This window comes from Dendrobates tinctorius, unplaced genomic scaffold (genome assembly GCF_039654945.1).
Source record: "Dendrobates tinctorius isolate UK_male_01 unplaced genomic scaffold, ASM3965494v1 ptg000030l, whole genome shotgun sequence".
In the NCBI taxonomy this organism is placed as follows: domain Eukaryota; kingdom Metazoa; phylum Chordata; class Amphibia; order Anura; family Dendrobatidae; genus Dendrobates; species Dendrobates tinctorius.
In genome coordinates this window covers 65301282-65319315 of record NW_027361698.1, presented here as the reverse complement: position 1 = coordinate 65319315, position 18034 = coordinate 65301282, and the positions used below count along the sequence as shown (strand labels likewise).

Sequence of the window (18034 nt, the reverse complement as noted above, 5' to 3'; positions counted from 1 at the left end):
GCGCAGATCCATGTCTTCATCAAAAACTGCTAGCAACTGGGAAGAATAGCTGTAAACTGGGTCTAGAGGAATTCCAATAACACACGCCCACTGCTGTCCAATTGTTGGAGTATATTGGTCAATGATTTTGTGACATTATGCGCAATAATCACGCAAACGCATGCAAAACGCTTACAAACGCATATAATCGCTGCATTTTTTTGGCTTTCAGCACACGATTATGTTCCAAAAACACGCTGCGTTTACAACCGTTTGTAAGGGTTTTTTGTATGTGTTTGATGTGCGCTCCAAACGCAGCGCAAAAAACGCTAGTGTGAAACTAGCCTAAGAGCTCTGCTGTATTGCAACAATATTGCAGCCCTGTCTGACTGTCAGATGGAAGCTGAGAGGAACCTGTAGATGTGTCAGTAAGGCCGGGGTCACACTAGAGAGGAATACGGACGAGTGAGAGGCGTTAAAAGCACGCATTACACACGGACAAATGATTCTCTATGAGGCAGCTCCCAACAGCCGTATATTTCTCGCCCGTATTCTACGGTCCGTGCCAATTGCAGCATGCTGCCATTGTCAGCGTACTACGCCCGTAGTACGCCAATGCACGTCTATGGGTGCACAAAAAATACGGATTACACACGGCCCACACGTGTGACTTGCGAGAAACACGCAGGTCTTTTGGCAGGTGACAGGAAATGGGCCAATCCATCATCAGGAAGCTTAGACATGCTAATTAGCTCAAAAAACACTCCAGACATCCAGGAAGTACGCCTCCACAGAGTCCTGCAGCATCATGGCGCCATATTTCCTCAATGTGGAGATGGTCATTGTATTAGTGCAGGAGCGGCCGGAAATCTGGGACCAACGTGATGCCAATTATGACAATCGGGCAAGAAAGGAGGCGTCATGGAGGTGCATATGTCGTCATACCCCATATGAGTTATTTGAATATCTAGAGAGGTGGCAGCTTTCCTCCAGGAATCTGATGCGCCTTAGACACCCCACACACATGCTTGCTCAAGCAGGCTCTGAGGATCCTCAAATACGTGGGCCTACACCTCACCCCCTTCCTCCCCCCACCCAACCTTTCCAACACCAGCCACATACGTCTGGCTCTAGCCAACCTCACCAATATGGCTACTTGTTGCCACCCAGTGTTGGAAGCTGGTCCCAACCTGGTTGGGGACGACATGGCTAATGGCTATTTTGGTGGGTATGAGCCCGGGCCTACCAGCCCCAACAAGAGGCCCCTCTCCAGTATCAGTCTGCCCAGTACCAACCACAATCACAGGAGGCAGTACACTATCCACATCATGGGCAACAGTATGCCCCCACACAGGGCGATGGCCAAGTTGGGCAAAGTAGCCAGCAGCAAACACAGGCTGGTCTTCCGCCTTCTCCTCCCCCCACCTACCAAATTTTATAATGTTGCCATTTTGGTATTGCCTAATGGTTTTGTGGTTTTATTTGTCAGAAAACGTTTTTTGTTCCCAACTTTCTCATCTGCACAAAGGCCAATTTGGCCCATTGCCATATTTATCATACGGCAAGAATATGTTTTTCAAAACAAAAAAAAAATAAGGCAAAAGTAAACATTTGTCTACTACATTTTACCTTTCTGTCTTAATTATAAAAAAAGGTGTCGGCATACTAACATACGCTTACCAATGCAATTAAACAGTCATAGAATCATAAGGGGTTTAAATATATATGCTCTTCCCAAGAAGTTTCCCCCTCAGGTGACAAAGTAATTTGTGAAAATATCACGTACTTTGAGCCCAGAGAGCGGTCTGCGTTGAGTGTTGATAGGTGGTCTCGCCTTACGCACATTGTCCGATCCACGCACAACACCAGCAGAGGAGGAGCAATCATGTATCCTGGTGAAGTTATGAAGAACGACACATGCTTTTATAACTTCATTCACATTTTGTTCACTCAGCTGAATGGCAGACTGGAGGACCCGCCATTTGGCACAAAGAATGCCAAAGGAACACTCCAACAGTCGCCTAGCACGTGATAGGCGCAAGTTAAAAATTCTGTGCCTGTGGTCAAGGTTGCGCCGGGGATATGGCCTCATGACATTGCGCGTTAACTGAAACACCTCATCTGCCACAAGGACATAAGGGACTGATTCTTCAGTGGAGCCTGGTAGCTGGCGTGGTGGTGGTAGATCCAACTGGTTGGTGCGTAGCCGCCGACCCATAATTGAAGTATTGAAAACTCTAGAGTCACCCGTCCTTCCATAGGCCCCAATGTCAACAATTATAAACTTGTATTGAGGGTCGGCCAGAGCCAACAATACAACAGAAAAGTATTGTTTATAATTGAAGAATTGGGAGCCAGAGTTCGGCGGCTTATGCACCCAGATATGTTTGCCATCAAGGGCCCCAATACAATTAGGAAACTGGCATTCCTCCTCAAAGTCCCTTGATATCCTCAACCAGTCTTCCATCCTGGGCTGGGGCATGACGAGTTGATGGAGTCTTGACCATATTTGACTACATGTCGACCTGACTATGCAAGAAATGGTAGATCTTCCAATGAGAAACTCATGGTTGGAGGGCGACATAAGACAGGCCAGTGGACAGGAAGCTGAAGAACAACAGAAATGGAACATTTTAGACTGCACAAATTAACAAAACACCAGGTACATACATACCAAAGTTGTTAGTGATTCATATCTACTAACACACATATATTTGGTCGCACAATGACTGATATTCAGTACATATTACACATAACATTCTGGTCTGTAAGTTTAAATATATCTGGAATAAGATGAGGGCATTAAACTTAGTCCAAAAATAAAAAAATACACACTTTGGCCAACACATCATGAACATAGAGAATGTGGTTGTGTAGTACATACCGTAATGTGAGTAGAAGTCGCTCCTCTGCAGATATAGCTTTGCGCATCCTTGTGTCCTGAAAGGTTATCCCAGGGCGCACTGTCTCCAAGAGTAGATCAAATGTTGCAGGGCTCATGCGACATTACTGGTAAAATTTTTCCAGATGCTCCCGCAGAGAAGAATAGAGGAGGTGAAAATGACCTCTTGTGAGTCGTTGCCTCAAAAGTGGATGGACCCACATGCGTCTCCTCCTCCGCGGATCCACTATCACTGGGTATGGGTGACCAAAGCGGCGTGACAAAAGGCAGTTGAAGAGAACCTGCTCAGTTTTGTTGAAACTCAGACTGTCTGCCATGTTACACATACAACACCAACACACCTAGTCAAGGCAAGGTCACAAATGGACAGAATGGAGGCAGCCACCTGTTCCAGAGCCAATAAATAGGGTGCAGGCTAATGATTTAAATAGTAACAGGCCTCAAAACCATTAAATGTCCATTTTGCAAGCCTGCGAGAAAATCTCGCCATACGGATGCCATAGGGATTACATACGGATGCTGACATGCGCTAAATACGCGACCCCACCTTGCTTACGGATGACATACGGAGCACTATTTAGGGGTCATTCATCCGTGTTACGCATGGAAAATACGGACCGTATTTTGCGTCGGTTAATGTGACTCCAGCCTTATAATCACACACAGCTCTGCAGTGAGATCAGGAGAGCAGAGAGTGGCCATTACATATCACACTGGTAATTCTCCCTTATATTTAAAACACCCTCTGAAGAGTTATCTTCCAGGCAACATCTATCCAAGAGCCTGGAAGAGGTAATTTACATAGTGATAAAAGATGATTTCTCAACAACAAGACATCTCGTATGAGACACACAGGGAGGACTGTTTTCAGCAGTCTATAACCTGTATGTCCATATTAATAGTGTAGATAGGTGAAATGTGGTGACAGAGTCCCTTTAAGATTATTAAAAAAAAAAAAAAAAAACGCCCCCAAAAATCACGGTTGTCAAAAAAACATTTAGGAAATGACTTAAAAAACAAAACAAAACACCAAAAAGGATTCATGAAAAAAAAAACCTGGTGTTTCCTGAAACATCCTCATCTTAAAAAATTCAACTGTTTCAGCAGACTGAAAAAGATGTCAAGAGCACATACCCTTAGATTACTTGAAGAACCCAGGTGGGGTGTGGATAAACTAATGAGGGAGAAGATATAGGGCTGTGCTTCTGGATGTGAATGGTCAACAATTGCACTGACTGGCACAGGGTGGAAGCATCAGTTTGGTGTCTGGAAAGAAAAATGAGCTTGGCTGAGACATTCTAAACGCTTTAGATCATGGTGAGTTAATGGCTGATTAGTGATGGGTTACAGTAATCAAGATGACATTGAATCAAGGCAATAATTAAAGAGTTTTTGCTTTCTACACATGGATAAAAAGGGCAGATTCTGGAGATGGCTTTTTATAAATATCTGAGTATTTATTCAATTTTTAATAAAGTTAGAGTAGAAATACAAAGCATAAGGTAGCAACAGTCAATGTGTGGACATGACATGACAATGAAGCGTTCAGTTTGTATTAAGATATGTATACGTCCTTCTCCCTCCTCAATAGGGGTGGTCTTTTCTGTCCTTCCTCATTCTTGGGTCCTCTACCAGAGGTCTGAGAGTTTGAGGGTTCTGCGCAGGAGTTTAGCTGTTCCCAGCATTGAGCTTTTCTGGACAGAAAGTTCACTGCCACATCTATTATCATTGCTGTCTTCTGAATATATATATATTTATATATTATATAACATCAACACATAAGGGAGAGGAGAGAAAGGAGTTCAAAAAAGCCTTTTAACACTACACATCAGGACCATATATTCACAATCTTTGTGCCAAATATAAATCTCTGGCAAAAATTAAGAGACCCCTGCAAAATTTTCAGTTTGTCTGATTTTTCTCTTTATATGTATGTGTTTGAGTAAAATGTAAATTGCTCTTTTATTCTATAAACTACTGATATGTCTTCGAATTTCCAAGCGCTAAATTTTGTATTTATTTTCCGAAAATGAGAAATGGTCAAAATAACAAAAAAAATGCAGTGCTTGCAGACCTAAAAAAATGCTAAGAAAGTTCATAATCATTTAGATACAATACTAATGTTTTAACTCCAGAAGAGTTCAAAAATCAATATTTTGTGGAATAAACCATGATTTTTAATCACATCTTTCATGCGTCTTGGCATGCTTTCCACCAGTCTTTCACACTGCTTTTGGGTGACTTTATGCCACTCCTGGTACAAAAATGTAAGCAATTCTTCTTTGATTGCTGGTGACGATCCATCTTCCTCTTGATTACATTACAGAGGTTTTCAATGGGGTTCAGGTCTGGAGATTGGGCTGGCCATGACAGGGATTTGATGTAGTGGTCCTTCATCCACTCATTGACTGACCTAGCTGTGTGGCATGGCGCATTGTCCTGCTGGAAAAAACAGTCCTCAGAGTTGGGGAACATTGCCTGAGCAGAAGGAATCAACTGTTTTTCCAGGATAACCTTGTATGCGGCTTGATTCATACGTCCTTCGCAAAGATTAACCTGCCCAATTCCAGCCTTGCTGAAGTCATCCCCAGATCATCACCGATCCTCCACTAAATTTCACAGTGGGTGCAAGACACTGTGGCTTGTACGACTCTCCAGGTCTCCTATTAGATGACCAGATGTTGGGCAAAGCTGAAATTTAGACTCATCAGAGATTACCTTACTCCAGTCCTCTATGGTCCAATCCTTATGGTCTTTGGCAAACTTCAGCCTGGCTCTCCTTTGCTTCTCATTGATGAAAGGCTTTTTTCTAGCATTACGACTTGAGTCCTGCCTCTAGAAGCCTGTTACGAACTGTTCTTGCCGTGCACTTCACCCAAGCTGCCATTTGCCATTCCTTTTGTAGGTCACTTGATGTCATCCTGCGGTTGCTGAGTGACATTCGAATAAGATGATGGTCATCCTGGTCAGTGGAGAGTTGATTTTGTCCTCTGCCGGTCTGTAGTTTTGTTGTCCATAATGTCTGTTGCTTGACGTTGTTGTAATGGACTGCCGTCTTAGAAATTTTAAGGATGGATACAACATGACGCTCACTGTGTCCCTCTGCTAGTAAAGCCAGAATTGAGCCCTTCTTTTCCTCACTCAAGACTTTTCTTTTCAACTCGTTTGGCATTGATAAAAGTTATTTTTTCATTCCGATTACTTTTTGGATTTTACTAGCACTTGTTTTGCCATCCAGCTTGTCCTATTGCAAGAGGATTGTGAACACCACAGCAGGGTTTTTTATACTTTCCTTCGATAAATAAAATTTGGTTTAGATGATCACCTAATCAGAAGAACATTAAGTAGAATGAGGTGTACTATGGTTGGAATTCAACTGACACTGGAATGGAATGGCTCAGACATGTAGAGAAGCTGATTTTTATACAACTGTGCAGTGGTCTCAGTTTTTGCCAGAGCTGTATATTCCATATATTCCAAAGATTCAAAAACTGCTTCAAAGCACTGGAGAGTGTTATTAATATGACTGAGATATCCCATACTTCATATCTTGAATATGTAACTTTACTGTGTGATGGGGGCTGTTCTGTTTTGCTACCATTCACCCTCCCTTCTGCCTAAACTTAAGTAGCTTATATTGATTTTCCAGATAGATTTTCTATAGCTTGATAAATAGAAGAGGGCCAAGAAGCTTTATCATTTGCTCATGTATGAGTCTTTCTGATAATCTTCTGGGGAAGATATAAGCAGATCTGATAGCTATCTGATGAGGCCTTAGTTGAGACTCATTCCCTGCCTAGCTCTTTGGAGAGTGAGAAGAGAAACCACGAGTGAAGAAAGTAGTAAGGAATGCATAGTGTCTAATTTTAGATGAAGCTAATTCAAAGGTATGTTAAAACAAGGTTGTACTGTATTAAAAGGTCCCTAGAGTGAATATCAACTATATCAGCAAAGCAAGAAACTTAACTTTAAGCATTCATGCAATTTAGGGTTAAATATAAATGAAGTCATGAGGAATTGTTCCATGGAAATTTTTTCATGCAGGTTTCCCAAATTTCCATAGTAAAAGTTATTGGCCCTATCATGAGGGGAGAGAGGGGTAAAGAGGAGAGTAGGAGAGAGAACTGAATTAAGTTCTTCTGCGAGTGTGTGTGTGTGTATATAATGTATAGGACACATGTCCATGGAGCAGAGGCTAACCTCTGCATTGTAAGACCACGTTCACACATCGTGTTTTGACATCAGTATTTGTAAGCCAAAACCAGGAGTAGGTGAGAAATGTAGACGTGCTGACGTGTTTTTATTATACTTTCCTTCTGATCGTTCGACTCCTGATTTTAGTTTACACATACTGTGATCAAATACTGAACGTGTGAACATGGCCTCAGTCAATCACTTTTCACCTGCTTACCAAGCTGAAACACTTCTATTGTTTCTCAACAGATGAAAGAGGCAGACGAAGGCACAGATGGTGGCGATAACTTGAAGTCCCTCCGTAAAAGACAAGTACGGAAAGATTAACAATTCCAGCACATTTATAGGACTGTTCTAGAGAGCTGGCTTGCCCACCAGTTTGTATCAGCCTGCTGCTGGACATGATACACTGACATGGAATCATCTTTAACCTCTTGGTGCAAGACTTTATCAAATCTAAACATTTCCCATGCATCCAGGTTTTCCACTATTAGGCTGAGCATATCTCAATTCCCTATACTCATATCTTATTAATTCCAAAACAGATCTAAACATTGGCAACTAGGGGTCACCAGCAGCTCTATGTGCCCCCTTATGGTAAGAGAAATTAACTTTATTACACTCATCTCATTAGATCTGTTGCACAGATATTGCTCCACACTGAACTTTAGTAACACAAGAGCCCATGGGGCGATGCCAAGTTCGTTAAGTTGCTCCACACCAAGAGCTAATTTATGGCAACAAAAACACTTCAGTTGGCGATTGAAGGAAGAGCTCATTATAGCAATCTCTTCCAGATTAAACATTTCTCAGGATGTTAAAGACGTTACAATAACAGGTTGTTCGTCGTTGATAACTATAAGGCTATGTGCACACGTAGTTTTTTGGGCGTGCGGATTTTGGAGAGAAAACCGCAGGTAAATCCGCAGGACAAAAGTCCTGCAGTTTATCTGCGGTTTTACACCTCATAATGGATGAGGAGTAAAACTGCAGCGTTTCTGCACCAAACAATTGACATGCTGTGGATTGTAAACCGCAGCAAAACCGCGCGGAAAAATTTGCAGCATGTGCACTGCGTTTTTTTTTTCCATTGAAAATAAAGGTACTGTACAGCGCAACAGAATCTGCTGCTTTTCTGCAGAGCCGGAAACTCAGCAATTTCACTACGTGTGCACATACCCTAAAGCACTGCTGGATCATCAAAATAATAGAATGTATATATGCATAGTTTGGGGTCCAACATCAAATACAGTTTCTACTGTCCCAGGAACATGTCTGAGTTAAAATTTTACCCTTTAGACATTTGTTAAGCTGAATTATTAACAGAGTATTTTTTGCAATTCTACTTCCCAACAAATGGTTACGTGAGCCTGCCATAGCTGTCTGATTTGTACAGTGTAGTTTTACATGTTGATGCTTAAGATATTCTACTTTATATCTAAGGAACCTGATGTACATTTTTATCCCTAAACTTTTATAGATGAGTGTTGAACTAAACAGTTGTCAAAGTTTAATAAAAATAAATTTCCATTGTTACTTCAAATAAATATTTCATATATTTGGTGGGTTATTTTCCAATTTAGTTTGCGCGATAAAGCTATCGTTGATTCTTAATAACCTATCTTGATGATTGCACCGTCAATTATTGCATGACACAATTAGTAAATTTTGCTCATAGCGACACTTATGTAGGGAATTGGTGCCTGGCTTGCTGCAGTCTTGGCATAAGAACGACAAAGGGGAATAGCAACTATGAATATGACAAACACCCCTTCCAAATATTTAAACACTTATTGAAAGGCTGCTTTGCATTACTACACTTTCAAGTGGTCATGATAGTAAAAGCAGACGCTGGACCTGTGCTAATTTGTGCAGGGCATTGCAGTGGCTTAGAGATCCATGGTTACGACCACTAACAACTACCTGTCACTATATGGCTGGTCGTAACCATGGATAACCAAGCTACTGCAATGTCCTGCACATGGTGTAAGTGACATAGCAAATCAGGAGAACTACACCATATTTCTAATTGGAAGTATTTTCTAAGATTACACCTACTACATATTGGGATATGATCTTGGAGATGGGAATACCCTTGTCAGCCTCATTTGTATATGAATTAAAACAGCAATTTCAGTTGAAGAAAAAGATTACATCAGTAAAGGTACAGATGAGATTATCTTTCAGAGACCAACATGACCATTAGTGATGAGCGAGTATACTCGCTCATCGAGATTTTCCAAGCATGCTTGGGTGGTCTCCCGAGTATTTGGATGTGCTTGGAGATTTAGTTTCTGTCACCGTAGATACATGATTTGCAGCTGCTGGACAGCCTGAATACACGTGGGAATTCCCTAATAAACAGGGAATTCCCACATGTATTCAGGCTGTCTAGCAGCCGCAAATCATGCAGCTACAGCAACAAACAGTCTCCGAGCACGCCCAAAATACTCGGAGATCACCCAAGCATGCTCGGGAAATCTCGCTCTCATCACTGTGGATCATATAAAGTGTTTGGGTCATACTGACAGATTCCCTTTAAAGTTTTTTTTTTTGTCATTGCCTACACCCTATATTGGGTGTCAACATGATGACAGTGTACAAACAGTGTCTAGAGCCTTTTCCCACTAAAGATACAGACATTGGGTACTGTACAAATGCCCTTATCGCACTGATTTTCACAAGCCTTGTAAAAAGGTAGACACTGAATTTGTATATAAGCAGTTAGGAAATGTGGAAACCTATGAAGTCTCACAGAGGAAGAGTGCTCTTGTAGGGATACTGGTGCTGTAATTAACACCTGATCTATAGTGGTATGGGCGTTCATACAATGTGCTCTTTAAGGGGAACCTGTCAGCAGGATTGTGCTTCGTAACCTACAGTGTCAGGTTGGCGCAGTTATAGTGAATAAAATGATACCTTGGGTGAGGAAATCAGTCTTGTGATTGTTGTTTAATCTTTATTTTCAGTTAATGATTTGCTCATGCTCTGGGGAGGCCTGTGTGAGGGTGAAAAGCCTTTTTTTTTTTCAACTAGCAAAATGGCGCCAGTGGCATCTATCGGATCGCCGATAGATGCTACTGCGCAGGTGTGGCCTGTGCCATTTTGAGAGATTTTTTTCCTGAGACCTTTCATAAGCCATGAGTATGAATACCTAAGCAGAGCACCACATAAAGAACCCCTCCACAGGCCACCCTGAAGCACGAGAACCTCATTAGCTGAAAATAAAGATTAAACACCAACCACAAGATGAATTTCATCAACCCAGATATTTTAATCAGTATAACGGCACCAACCTGACACTGTGTTTAGGTTACTGTGCACAATCTGCTGACAGGTTCCCTTTAAGAGTACAGAATCGAGAAGGGAGAATTGATTCGCAGGACTACTGACCTGACTATTGGAATGGAATCTGTGACTACTGGATGGGAGACCTGTGAATCTCCTTACCTCCCAGTATTCCCAGCTCTTCGTATGATTAGCCGCGCTGGTGCAACATTTTGTGTGCGTGTCTCTGCAACAATGACACTGTGCCAGTCCAGCTAATCAAAAAGAAGAGTCAGAAATGCAGGGGGGGTAAAGGAGATTTGCAGGCCTCCTGTGCAGTGGTCACAGAATTACTGACCTGGCCTATGGACCCGCAGTCCTGCAAATAGAATTCTCCCATCTCTAGGACAGACACATTTTTAGGTCACAGTGCAGCTATGATGTAAGAACAGAACTAATGTTTTTATCCAAAGCTTTTTTTTGTGTTGTCAAGAAGTGCATGCAGAATGAACACCCTCCTACCTTTTTCTTTGAGAGAAGGAAACATATCCATACAGGAGATACCTCTTGGAAGTCGACGCTCTGAGAAAAGCAGATTCTCTATCCATTGTTGAATGACTTTAAACTAGTTTTTTTTATACAAGCTTCTCCACAAAAAGGAAGATGACATTACCAAGAAATGGCATAAAACAGCAAAATACTTTTTATTTCAGAAACATTTTTTTATTTCAGAATAAATTAGAATGGCTAAGGATGTAAACGTAAAGATTTATATTATTAGATCTCACTGAGACACTATACACATTACAGAAAACAATGCTAAGCTGCGATTGGCACTGCAGGAACCCAGCCCTGGGTATCAAGGAGTGCTCACTTTGTTACTAGGTATTGGATACATACACTGCCATATTATGCACTGCAGTCGATTACATGTAAAATGCCAGAACATGGGAAAGAGGCGAGGATGGATCTGTCTTAACGTACAGTTGTACTCAAAAGTTTACATACCCTGGCAGAATTTTTTGCTTTCTTAGTCTTTTTTCCCCCCGAGAATATGAATGACAACACCAAACCTTTTTCTCCACTCATGGTTAGTGGTTGGGTTAAGCCATTTATTGTCAAACTACTGTGTTTTCTTTTTAAGTCATAATGACAACCCAAAACATCCAAATGACCCTGAACAAAAGTTCGCATACCCCATTTCTTAATACCGCGTATAGCCCCCTTTAACCCCTTCACCCCCAAGGGTGGTTTGCACGTTCATGACCTGGCCAATTTTTACAATTCTGACCACTGTACCTTTATGAGGTCATAACTCTGGAACGCTTCCATGGATCCCGGTGATTCTGACAATGTTTTCTCGTGACATATTGTACTTCATGTCAGTGGTAAAATTTCATTCAAATAACTTGCGTTTATTTGTGGGAAAAACGGAAATTTGGCAAAAATTTTGAAAATTTCACAATTTTCCAACTTTGAATTTTTATGCCCTTAAATCACAGAGATACAGCACACAAAAAACTTAATAAGTAACATTTCCCACATGTTTACTTTACATCAGCACAATTTTGGAACCAACATTTTTTTTTTGTTAGGAAGTTATAAGGGTTAAAAGTTGACCAGCGATTTCTCATTTTTACAACACCATTTTATTTTTAGGACCACATCACATTTGAGGTCACTTTGAGGGGTCTATATGATAGAAAATGCCCAAAAGTGACACAATTCTAAAAACTGCACCCCTTAAGGTGCTCAAAACCACATTCAAGAAGTTTATTAACCCTTTAGGTGCGTCTCAGGAATTTTTTTGAATATTTAAAAAAAAAAAAAATGAACATCTAACTTTTTTCACAAAAAAATACTTCAGGTTCAATTTTTTTTATTTTACCAAGGGTAACAGGAGAAATTGGACTGCAAAAGTTATTGTGCAATTTGTCCTGAGTACGCTGATACCTGATATGTGGGGGGGAGCGACTGTTTCGGCGCATGGCAGAGCTCAGAATGGAAGGAGCGCCGTTTGACTTTTTCAATGCAAAATTGGCTGGAATTCAGATCAGACGCCATGTCACGTTTGGAGAGTCCCTGATGTACCTAAACAGTGGAAACCCCCTACAAGTGACCCCATTTTGGAAACTAGACCCCCCAAGGAACTTATCTAGATATGTGGTGAGAACTTTGAACCCACAAGGGCTTTACAGAAGTTTATAACGTACAGCGGTACAATTAAAAAATCATATTTTTTCCACAAAAATGATCTTTTCACCCCAATTTTGATTTTCCCAAGGGTAACAGGACCCTAAAAGTTATTGTGCAATTTGTCCGGAGTATGCTGATACCCCACATGTGGGGGTAAACCACTATTTGGGCGCATGGCAGAGCTCGGAAGGGAAGCAGCGCCATTTGACGTTTTTGGCTGGAATTGAGATCGGACACCATGTCGCGATTGGAAAACCCCTGATGTACCTAAACAGTGGAAACCCCCCACAAATGACACCATTTTGTAAACTAGACCCCCCAAGGAACTTATCTAGATGTGTGGTGAGCACTTTGAACCCCCCAGTGCTTCACAGAAGTTTATAACGCTCGGGCGTGAAAATAAAAAAATCGTATTTTTTCCACAAACATGATCAATTAGTCCCCAATTTTTTTATTTTCCCAAGGGTAACAGGAGAAATTGAACCCCAAAAGTTGTTGTCCAATTTGTCCTGAGTACGCTGACACCCCATATGTGGGAGAAAACTACTGTATGGACACACGTCAGGGCTCGGAAGGGAAGTAGTGGTGTTTTGGAATGCAGACTTTGATGGAATGGTCTGCGGGTGTCATGTTGCCTTTGGAGAGCCCCTAATGTACCTAAACAGTGGAAACCCCCACAAATGACCCCATTTTGGAAACGAGACCCCCTAATGAACTTATCTAGATGTGTGGTGAGCACTTTGAACCCCCAAGGGCTTCACAGAAGTTTATAATGCCCGGGCATGAAAATAAAAAAATCGTATTTTTTCCACAAACATGATCAATTAGTCCCCAATTTTTTCATTTTCCCAAGGGTAACAGGAGAAATTGGACCCCAAAAGTTGTTGTCCAATTTGTCATGAGTACGCTGACACCCCATATGTGGGAGAAAACTACTGTATGGACACACGTCAGGGCTCGGAAGGGAAGTAGTGACGTTTTGGAATGCAGACTTTGATGGAATGGTCTGCGGGTGTCATGTTGCCTTTGGAGAGCCCCTAATGTACCTAAACAGTGGAAACCCCCACAAATGACCCCATTTTGGAAACGAGACCCCCTAAGGAACTTATCTAGATGTGTGGTGAGCACTTTGAACCCCCAAGGGCTTCACAGAAGTTTATAATGCCCGGGCATGAAAATAAAAAAATCGTATTTTTTCCACAAACATGATCAATTAGTCCCCAATTTTTTTATTTTCCCAAGGGTAACAGGAGAAATTGGACCCCAAAAGTTGTTGTCCAATTTGTCATGAGTACGCTGACACCCCATATGTGGGAGAAAACTACTGTATGGACACACGTCGGGGCTCGGAAGGGAAGCAGTGACATTTTGGAATGCAGACTTTGATGGAATGGTCTGCGGGTGTCATGTGCGTTTGGAGAGCCCCTGATGTACCTAAACTATTGAAACTCCCCACAAGTGACCCCATTTTGGACACTAGGCCCCCCACGGAACTTATCTAGATGTGTGGTGAGCACTTTGAACCCCCAAGTGCTTCACAGAAGTTTATAACGCTCGGACGTGAAAATAAAAAAATCATTATTTTCCACAAAAATGATATTTTTGCCCCCAATTTTTTATTTTCCTAAGGGTAACAGGAGAGATTGGACCCCAAAAATTGTTTTGCAATTTGACCTGAGTAGGCTGATACCCTACATGTGGGGGTAAAACACTGTTTGGGCACATGGCAGAGCTTGGAAGGGAAGGAGCACCCTTTGACTTTTTCAACTCAGAATTGGCTGGAATTGAGATCAGACGCCATGTTGCATTTGGAGAGCCCCTGATGTGCCCAAACAGTGGAAGCCCCCAATTCTAACTCCAACCCGAACCCCAACACACCCCTAACCCTAATCTCAGCCCTAACAGAAAAATGGAAATACATACATTTTTTTTATTTTATTATTTTTCCCTAACTAAGGGGGTGATAACAGGGGGTTTGATTTACTATTTATGGCGGTTTTATGTTTGGCAGCTGTCACACGCTAAAAGACGCTTTTTATTGTAAAAATAGTTTTTGCATCACCACATATTGAGAGCTATAATTTTTCCGTATTTTGACCCACCGAGTCATGTGAGGTCTTATTTTTTGCGGGGCGAGTTGACGTTTTTATTGGTACCATTTTCGGGCACGTGACATTTTTTGATCACTTTTTATTCCGATTTTTGGGTCGCAGAAAGACAAAAACCAGTGTTTCATGAATTTCTTTTGGGGGGGGGGTGCGTTTACACCGTTCCGCGTGCGATAAAATTGATAAAGCGGTTTTATTCTTCTTTGGGTCAGTACGCTTACAGAGATACCTTATTTAGGTCGTTTTTTTATGTTTTGTCGGTTTTATGCAATGAAAACTATTTTATATAAAAAATAATTATTTTTGCATCGCTTTATTCTGCGAGCTATAACTTTTTTATTTTTTCGCTGATGATGCTGTGTGGCGGCTCGTTTTTTGCGGGACAAGATGACGTTTTCAGCGGTACCATGGATATTTATATGCGTCTTTTTGATCGCGCGTTATTACACTTTTTGTTTGACGGTATGATAAATCATTTTTTGCTTCGTTTTTTTATTTTTATTTAAGGGGTTCGCTAAAGGGGTTAACTAATGGGACAGTTTTATAGGGCGGGTCGTTACGGACGCGGCGATACCTAATATGTGTACTTTTATTTTTTTTTTTTTATTTCTAAAAAATGGATTTGGGGGGAATATTTTTTTTTTTTTCTAATTTATTTGGCGATTTTTTTAAATTTATTTTAACACTTTTTTTAATTTTTTCTTTACTTTATTAAATAGTCCCAGGTGGGACATCACTGTCCTGTGACAGATCGCTGATCTGTCACATCACAGATCACTGTGACAGATCAGCAATCTGTCACAGGCACTGCAGAAGGCTTCCTCATGCCTGCGCTTTGCAGGCACTGAGGAAGCCAGCTTCCTGCAGGCCCCCGAAGGCCCCCGTCGCCATCTCTGATTCGGGGGCCTGCAGGAAAGGAGTCCCCCCCGCAGCAGCGCTTCACATTGCGCTGCCGTGGGGGGCTCAGGGAAGCACGGAGGGAGCCCCCTCCCTGCCGATGCTTCCCTTTAACCCCCGGTACACCGCGATCATGTTTGATCGCGGTGTGCAAGGGGTTAACGTGTCGGGGGCGGTCCGTGACCGCCCCTGACACATTGTGCCGGGTGTCAGCTGTGATAATCAGCTGACACCCGGCCGCGATCAGCGGCGCTCACCACGTGGGCGCCGCTGATCGCGGTAGACGTACTATCCCGTCCATGGGCATAGGGGCCCGGGTCCCATGGACGGGATAGTACGTCTCATGTCAGGAAGGGGTTAACATCAATGACAGCTTGAAGTCTTTTGTGGAAGTTGTGGAGGAGGTTCTTTATTTTCTCAGATGGTTAAGCTGCCCACTCTTCTTGGCAAAAAGCTTCCAGTTTCTGTAAATGTTTTGGTGATATATTCTCGGAAAAAATTCTGCAGGGGTATGCAAACTTTTGAGCATAACTGTACAAGTCCCTACTTTAGTGGATCTGTGTTTCTAGTCCAGAAGGCTTGACTAGACAAGAATACTCTAACACCATACTTGTGACCTAGTAAACATTCACTCAGCCAGACAAAACAAAAATTAATAAATTAGTGGAGCTAAGAAGATCCTGGGGAGAATACTATTCTGGACCATACAATCATTATTCACATATGACACACACATGAGATTAAGTGCAAGAGGCTCCATATCACACTATGAATGGACTGGCTAATATCATCAGTAAAGGTATTGCTGATCATGAAGCCATTAACCAGCTTATAGACCACCTGCACTCGCCAGCTGAATATTACTGTCAGGCATTGACAGCATCTTATCACCAACAGTGAACTGACTGAAGAGGGTGCTCCATGTTTATTTCGGTGCAGCTTTATCAACATTGGTAACATTGATAGTAAATGATGCGATATGGCAGTAATAAAAAATAAGCCAATTCTTGTCACTTGCCCATGTGCCAAGAGTCTTCAGAGCAGTAACAGAGCTTTCCACTTAGCCGATAAAACTCAGGGAGGGCCTTTTTCAACAATAAAATGCTACACAAAGAAACAGAAGAATGAATATATAAAACATGCTGCAAAAGCAACAGAAAACCAAGGAGGGAGTAAAACTTTTCATATTCCAAGTATTCATAGCTAGGAAACTCCGTGCCGTGATTCATACAAGGCAAGTGGTAAGTAGGGGCATCCAGTTATCACCATTTCATCACCTGTAGCATATAATGCATTCTGCATCACTTAAAGAGGTTGTCGGTTAAGACAAGTTATCACCTATCCACAGTACAGATCATAACTTGCTCATTGGAGGGTATCCCACCTCTGGGATCCGCACTGATCGGAAGATCAGAGAATTTTTATTAGCAATTACAAGATGACGCAGCACATTGGAAGGCCAGACCATTCATTCTCTATGAGGCTGAGGAAAAAAGCCAAGTGCAGTGTTCAGCAGACCCAGAAAAAAGTTCTCCATTCTGATGATTGACGCAAGTTTCAGTGGTCAGACTTCATTACCTATGTTGTGGATAGGTGATAACTTATTTAAGCCGGACATGCCCCCACAATCAGCAGTTATGAGTGGGGAAACCAGAAGGCAGTGATAACGATGCAAGGACGTGCAGGTCTCTCCATCTTCATTTATTAGAGCAAGGAGACAGAGGATGTCCATGACGATGACACAAGATGTATTCTGCAAGCCCTGACCAGTTGTTACTGCTTTGCCTAGTACATAACTTAATCCAGACTAAACATACACGAGATCATGCAAAATATTGTATAGCCCTACTCTGCTGCTGACTGTTTCCTTACTGATGCAGTCGCCATACATAGAGGGTCTTTCATACTGGAACATTGGTATAACACGTTCTGCTGTATATAACAAGGGTAATTAATGAAATGGAAAAATTAGCTGTCCTAAGACGTTATTCCTGTGTGTACTGTAGTCCTTTACATTGTATTATTACAGAATGACGCTTTTTACCATTGTATTAATGTAGTGTTAACCGTGCAGTCACCATTTGTACAATAGGTTTACTACTAGCCAAGGGAAAGCATGTGCTCTGTTAACTGGACCCATATTCACTATTCAGGTACAAACAAAACCAGTGGACACTAGGACAACACAGCAGAATCAGGAATTACTTCCGCTTGCTCTTGGTGTCTGTTGTCTGGAAAACACTGGACGCGGACATGAGGTTCTCAATGTACTGTCCAAGAACCTGGTTTTCTGACTTCAGCTTCAGGTTTTCCTCTTTTACAGCATCAACCCGAGCGGAGAGATCTGTTCAGATACAAAAAAATTGTGGAGATACGGAATAATGAGGACTATTTATATCAGGCAACGCAAGAGTTAAATCCCATTTACATAGAGCAATTATTGGCAAGATCCAAACAGTAGGTGTTTATGTGCATTCCATACATAAAAAAA

General features: G+C 41.8%; 2 protein-coding genes across 5 annotated transcripts in view; one reads left to right on the top strand and one right to left on the bottom strand.

The window, feature by feature from the left end:
- Nucleotides 1–8633, top strand: part of CLGN (calmegin) — a 175453-nt gene extending 166820 nt beyond the window's left edge. For all 3 annotated transcript variants that reach the window (XM_073572135.1, XM_073572134.1, XM_073572133.1), the window contains one exon: nt 7325–8633. Coding sequence is in view for 2 of the 3 variants with exons in the window: in XM_073572134.1 (XP_073428235.1) it covers nt 7325–7402 (78 nt within the window). In the remaining variant the exon portion in view is untranslated. The remainder of the gene's footprint in view (nt 1–7324) is intronic.
- A 2389-nt stretch (nt 8634–11022) lies between these two features.
- The window catches only part of SCOC (short coiled-coil protein), a 191428-nt gene continuing 184416 nt past the window's right edge, over nt 11023–18034 (bottom strand). For both annotated transcript variants that reach the window (XM_073572131.1, XM_073572132.1), the window contains exon 4: nt 11023–17887. In XM_073572131.1, the coding sequence (XP_073428232.1) occupies nt 17745–17887 (143 nt within the window). In that variant the 3' untranslated portion in view covers nt 11023–17744. The remainder of the gene's footprint in view (nt 17888–18034) is intronic.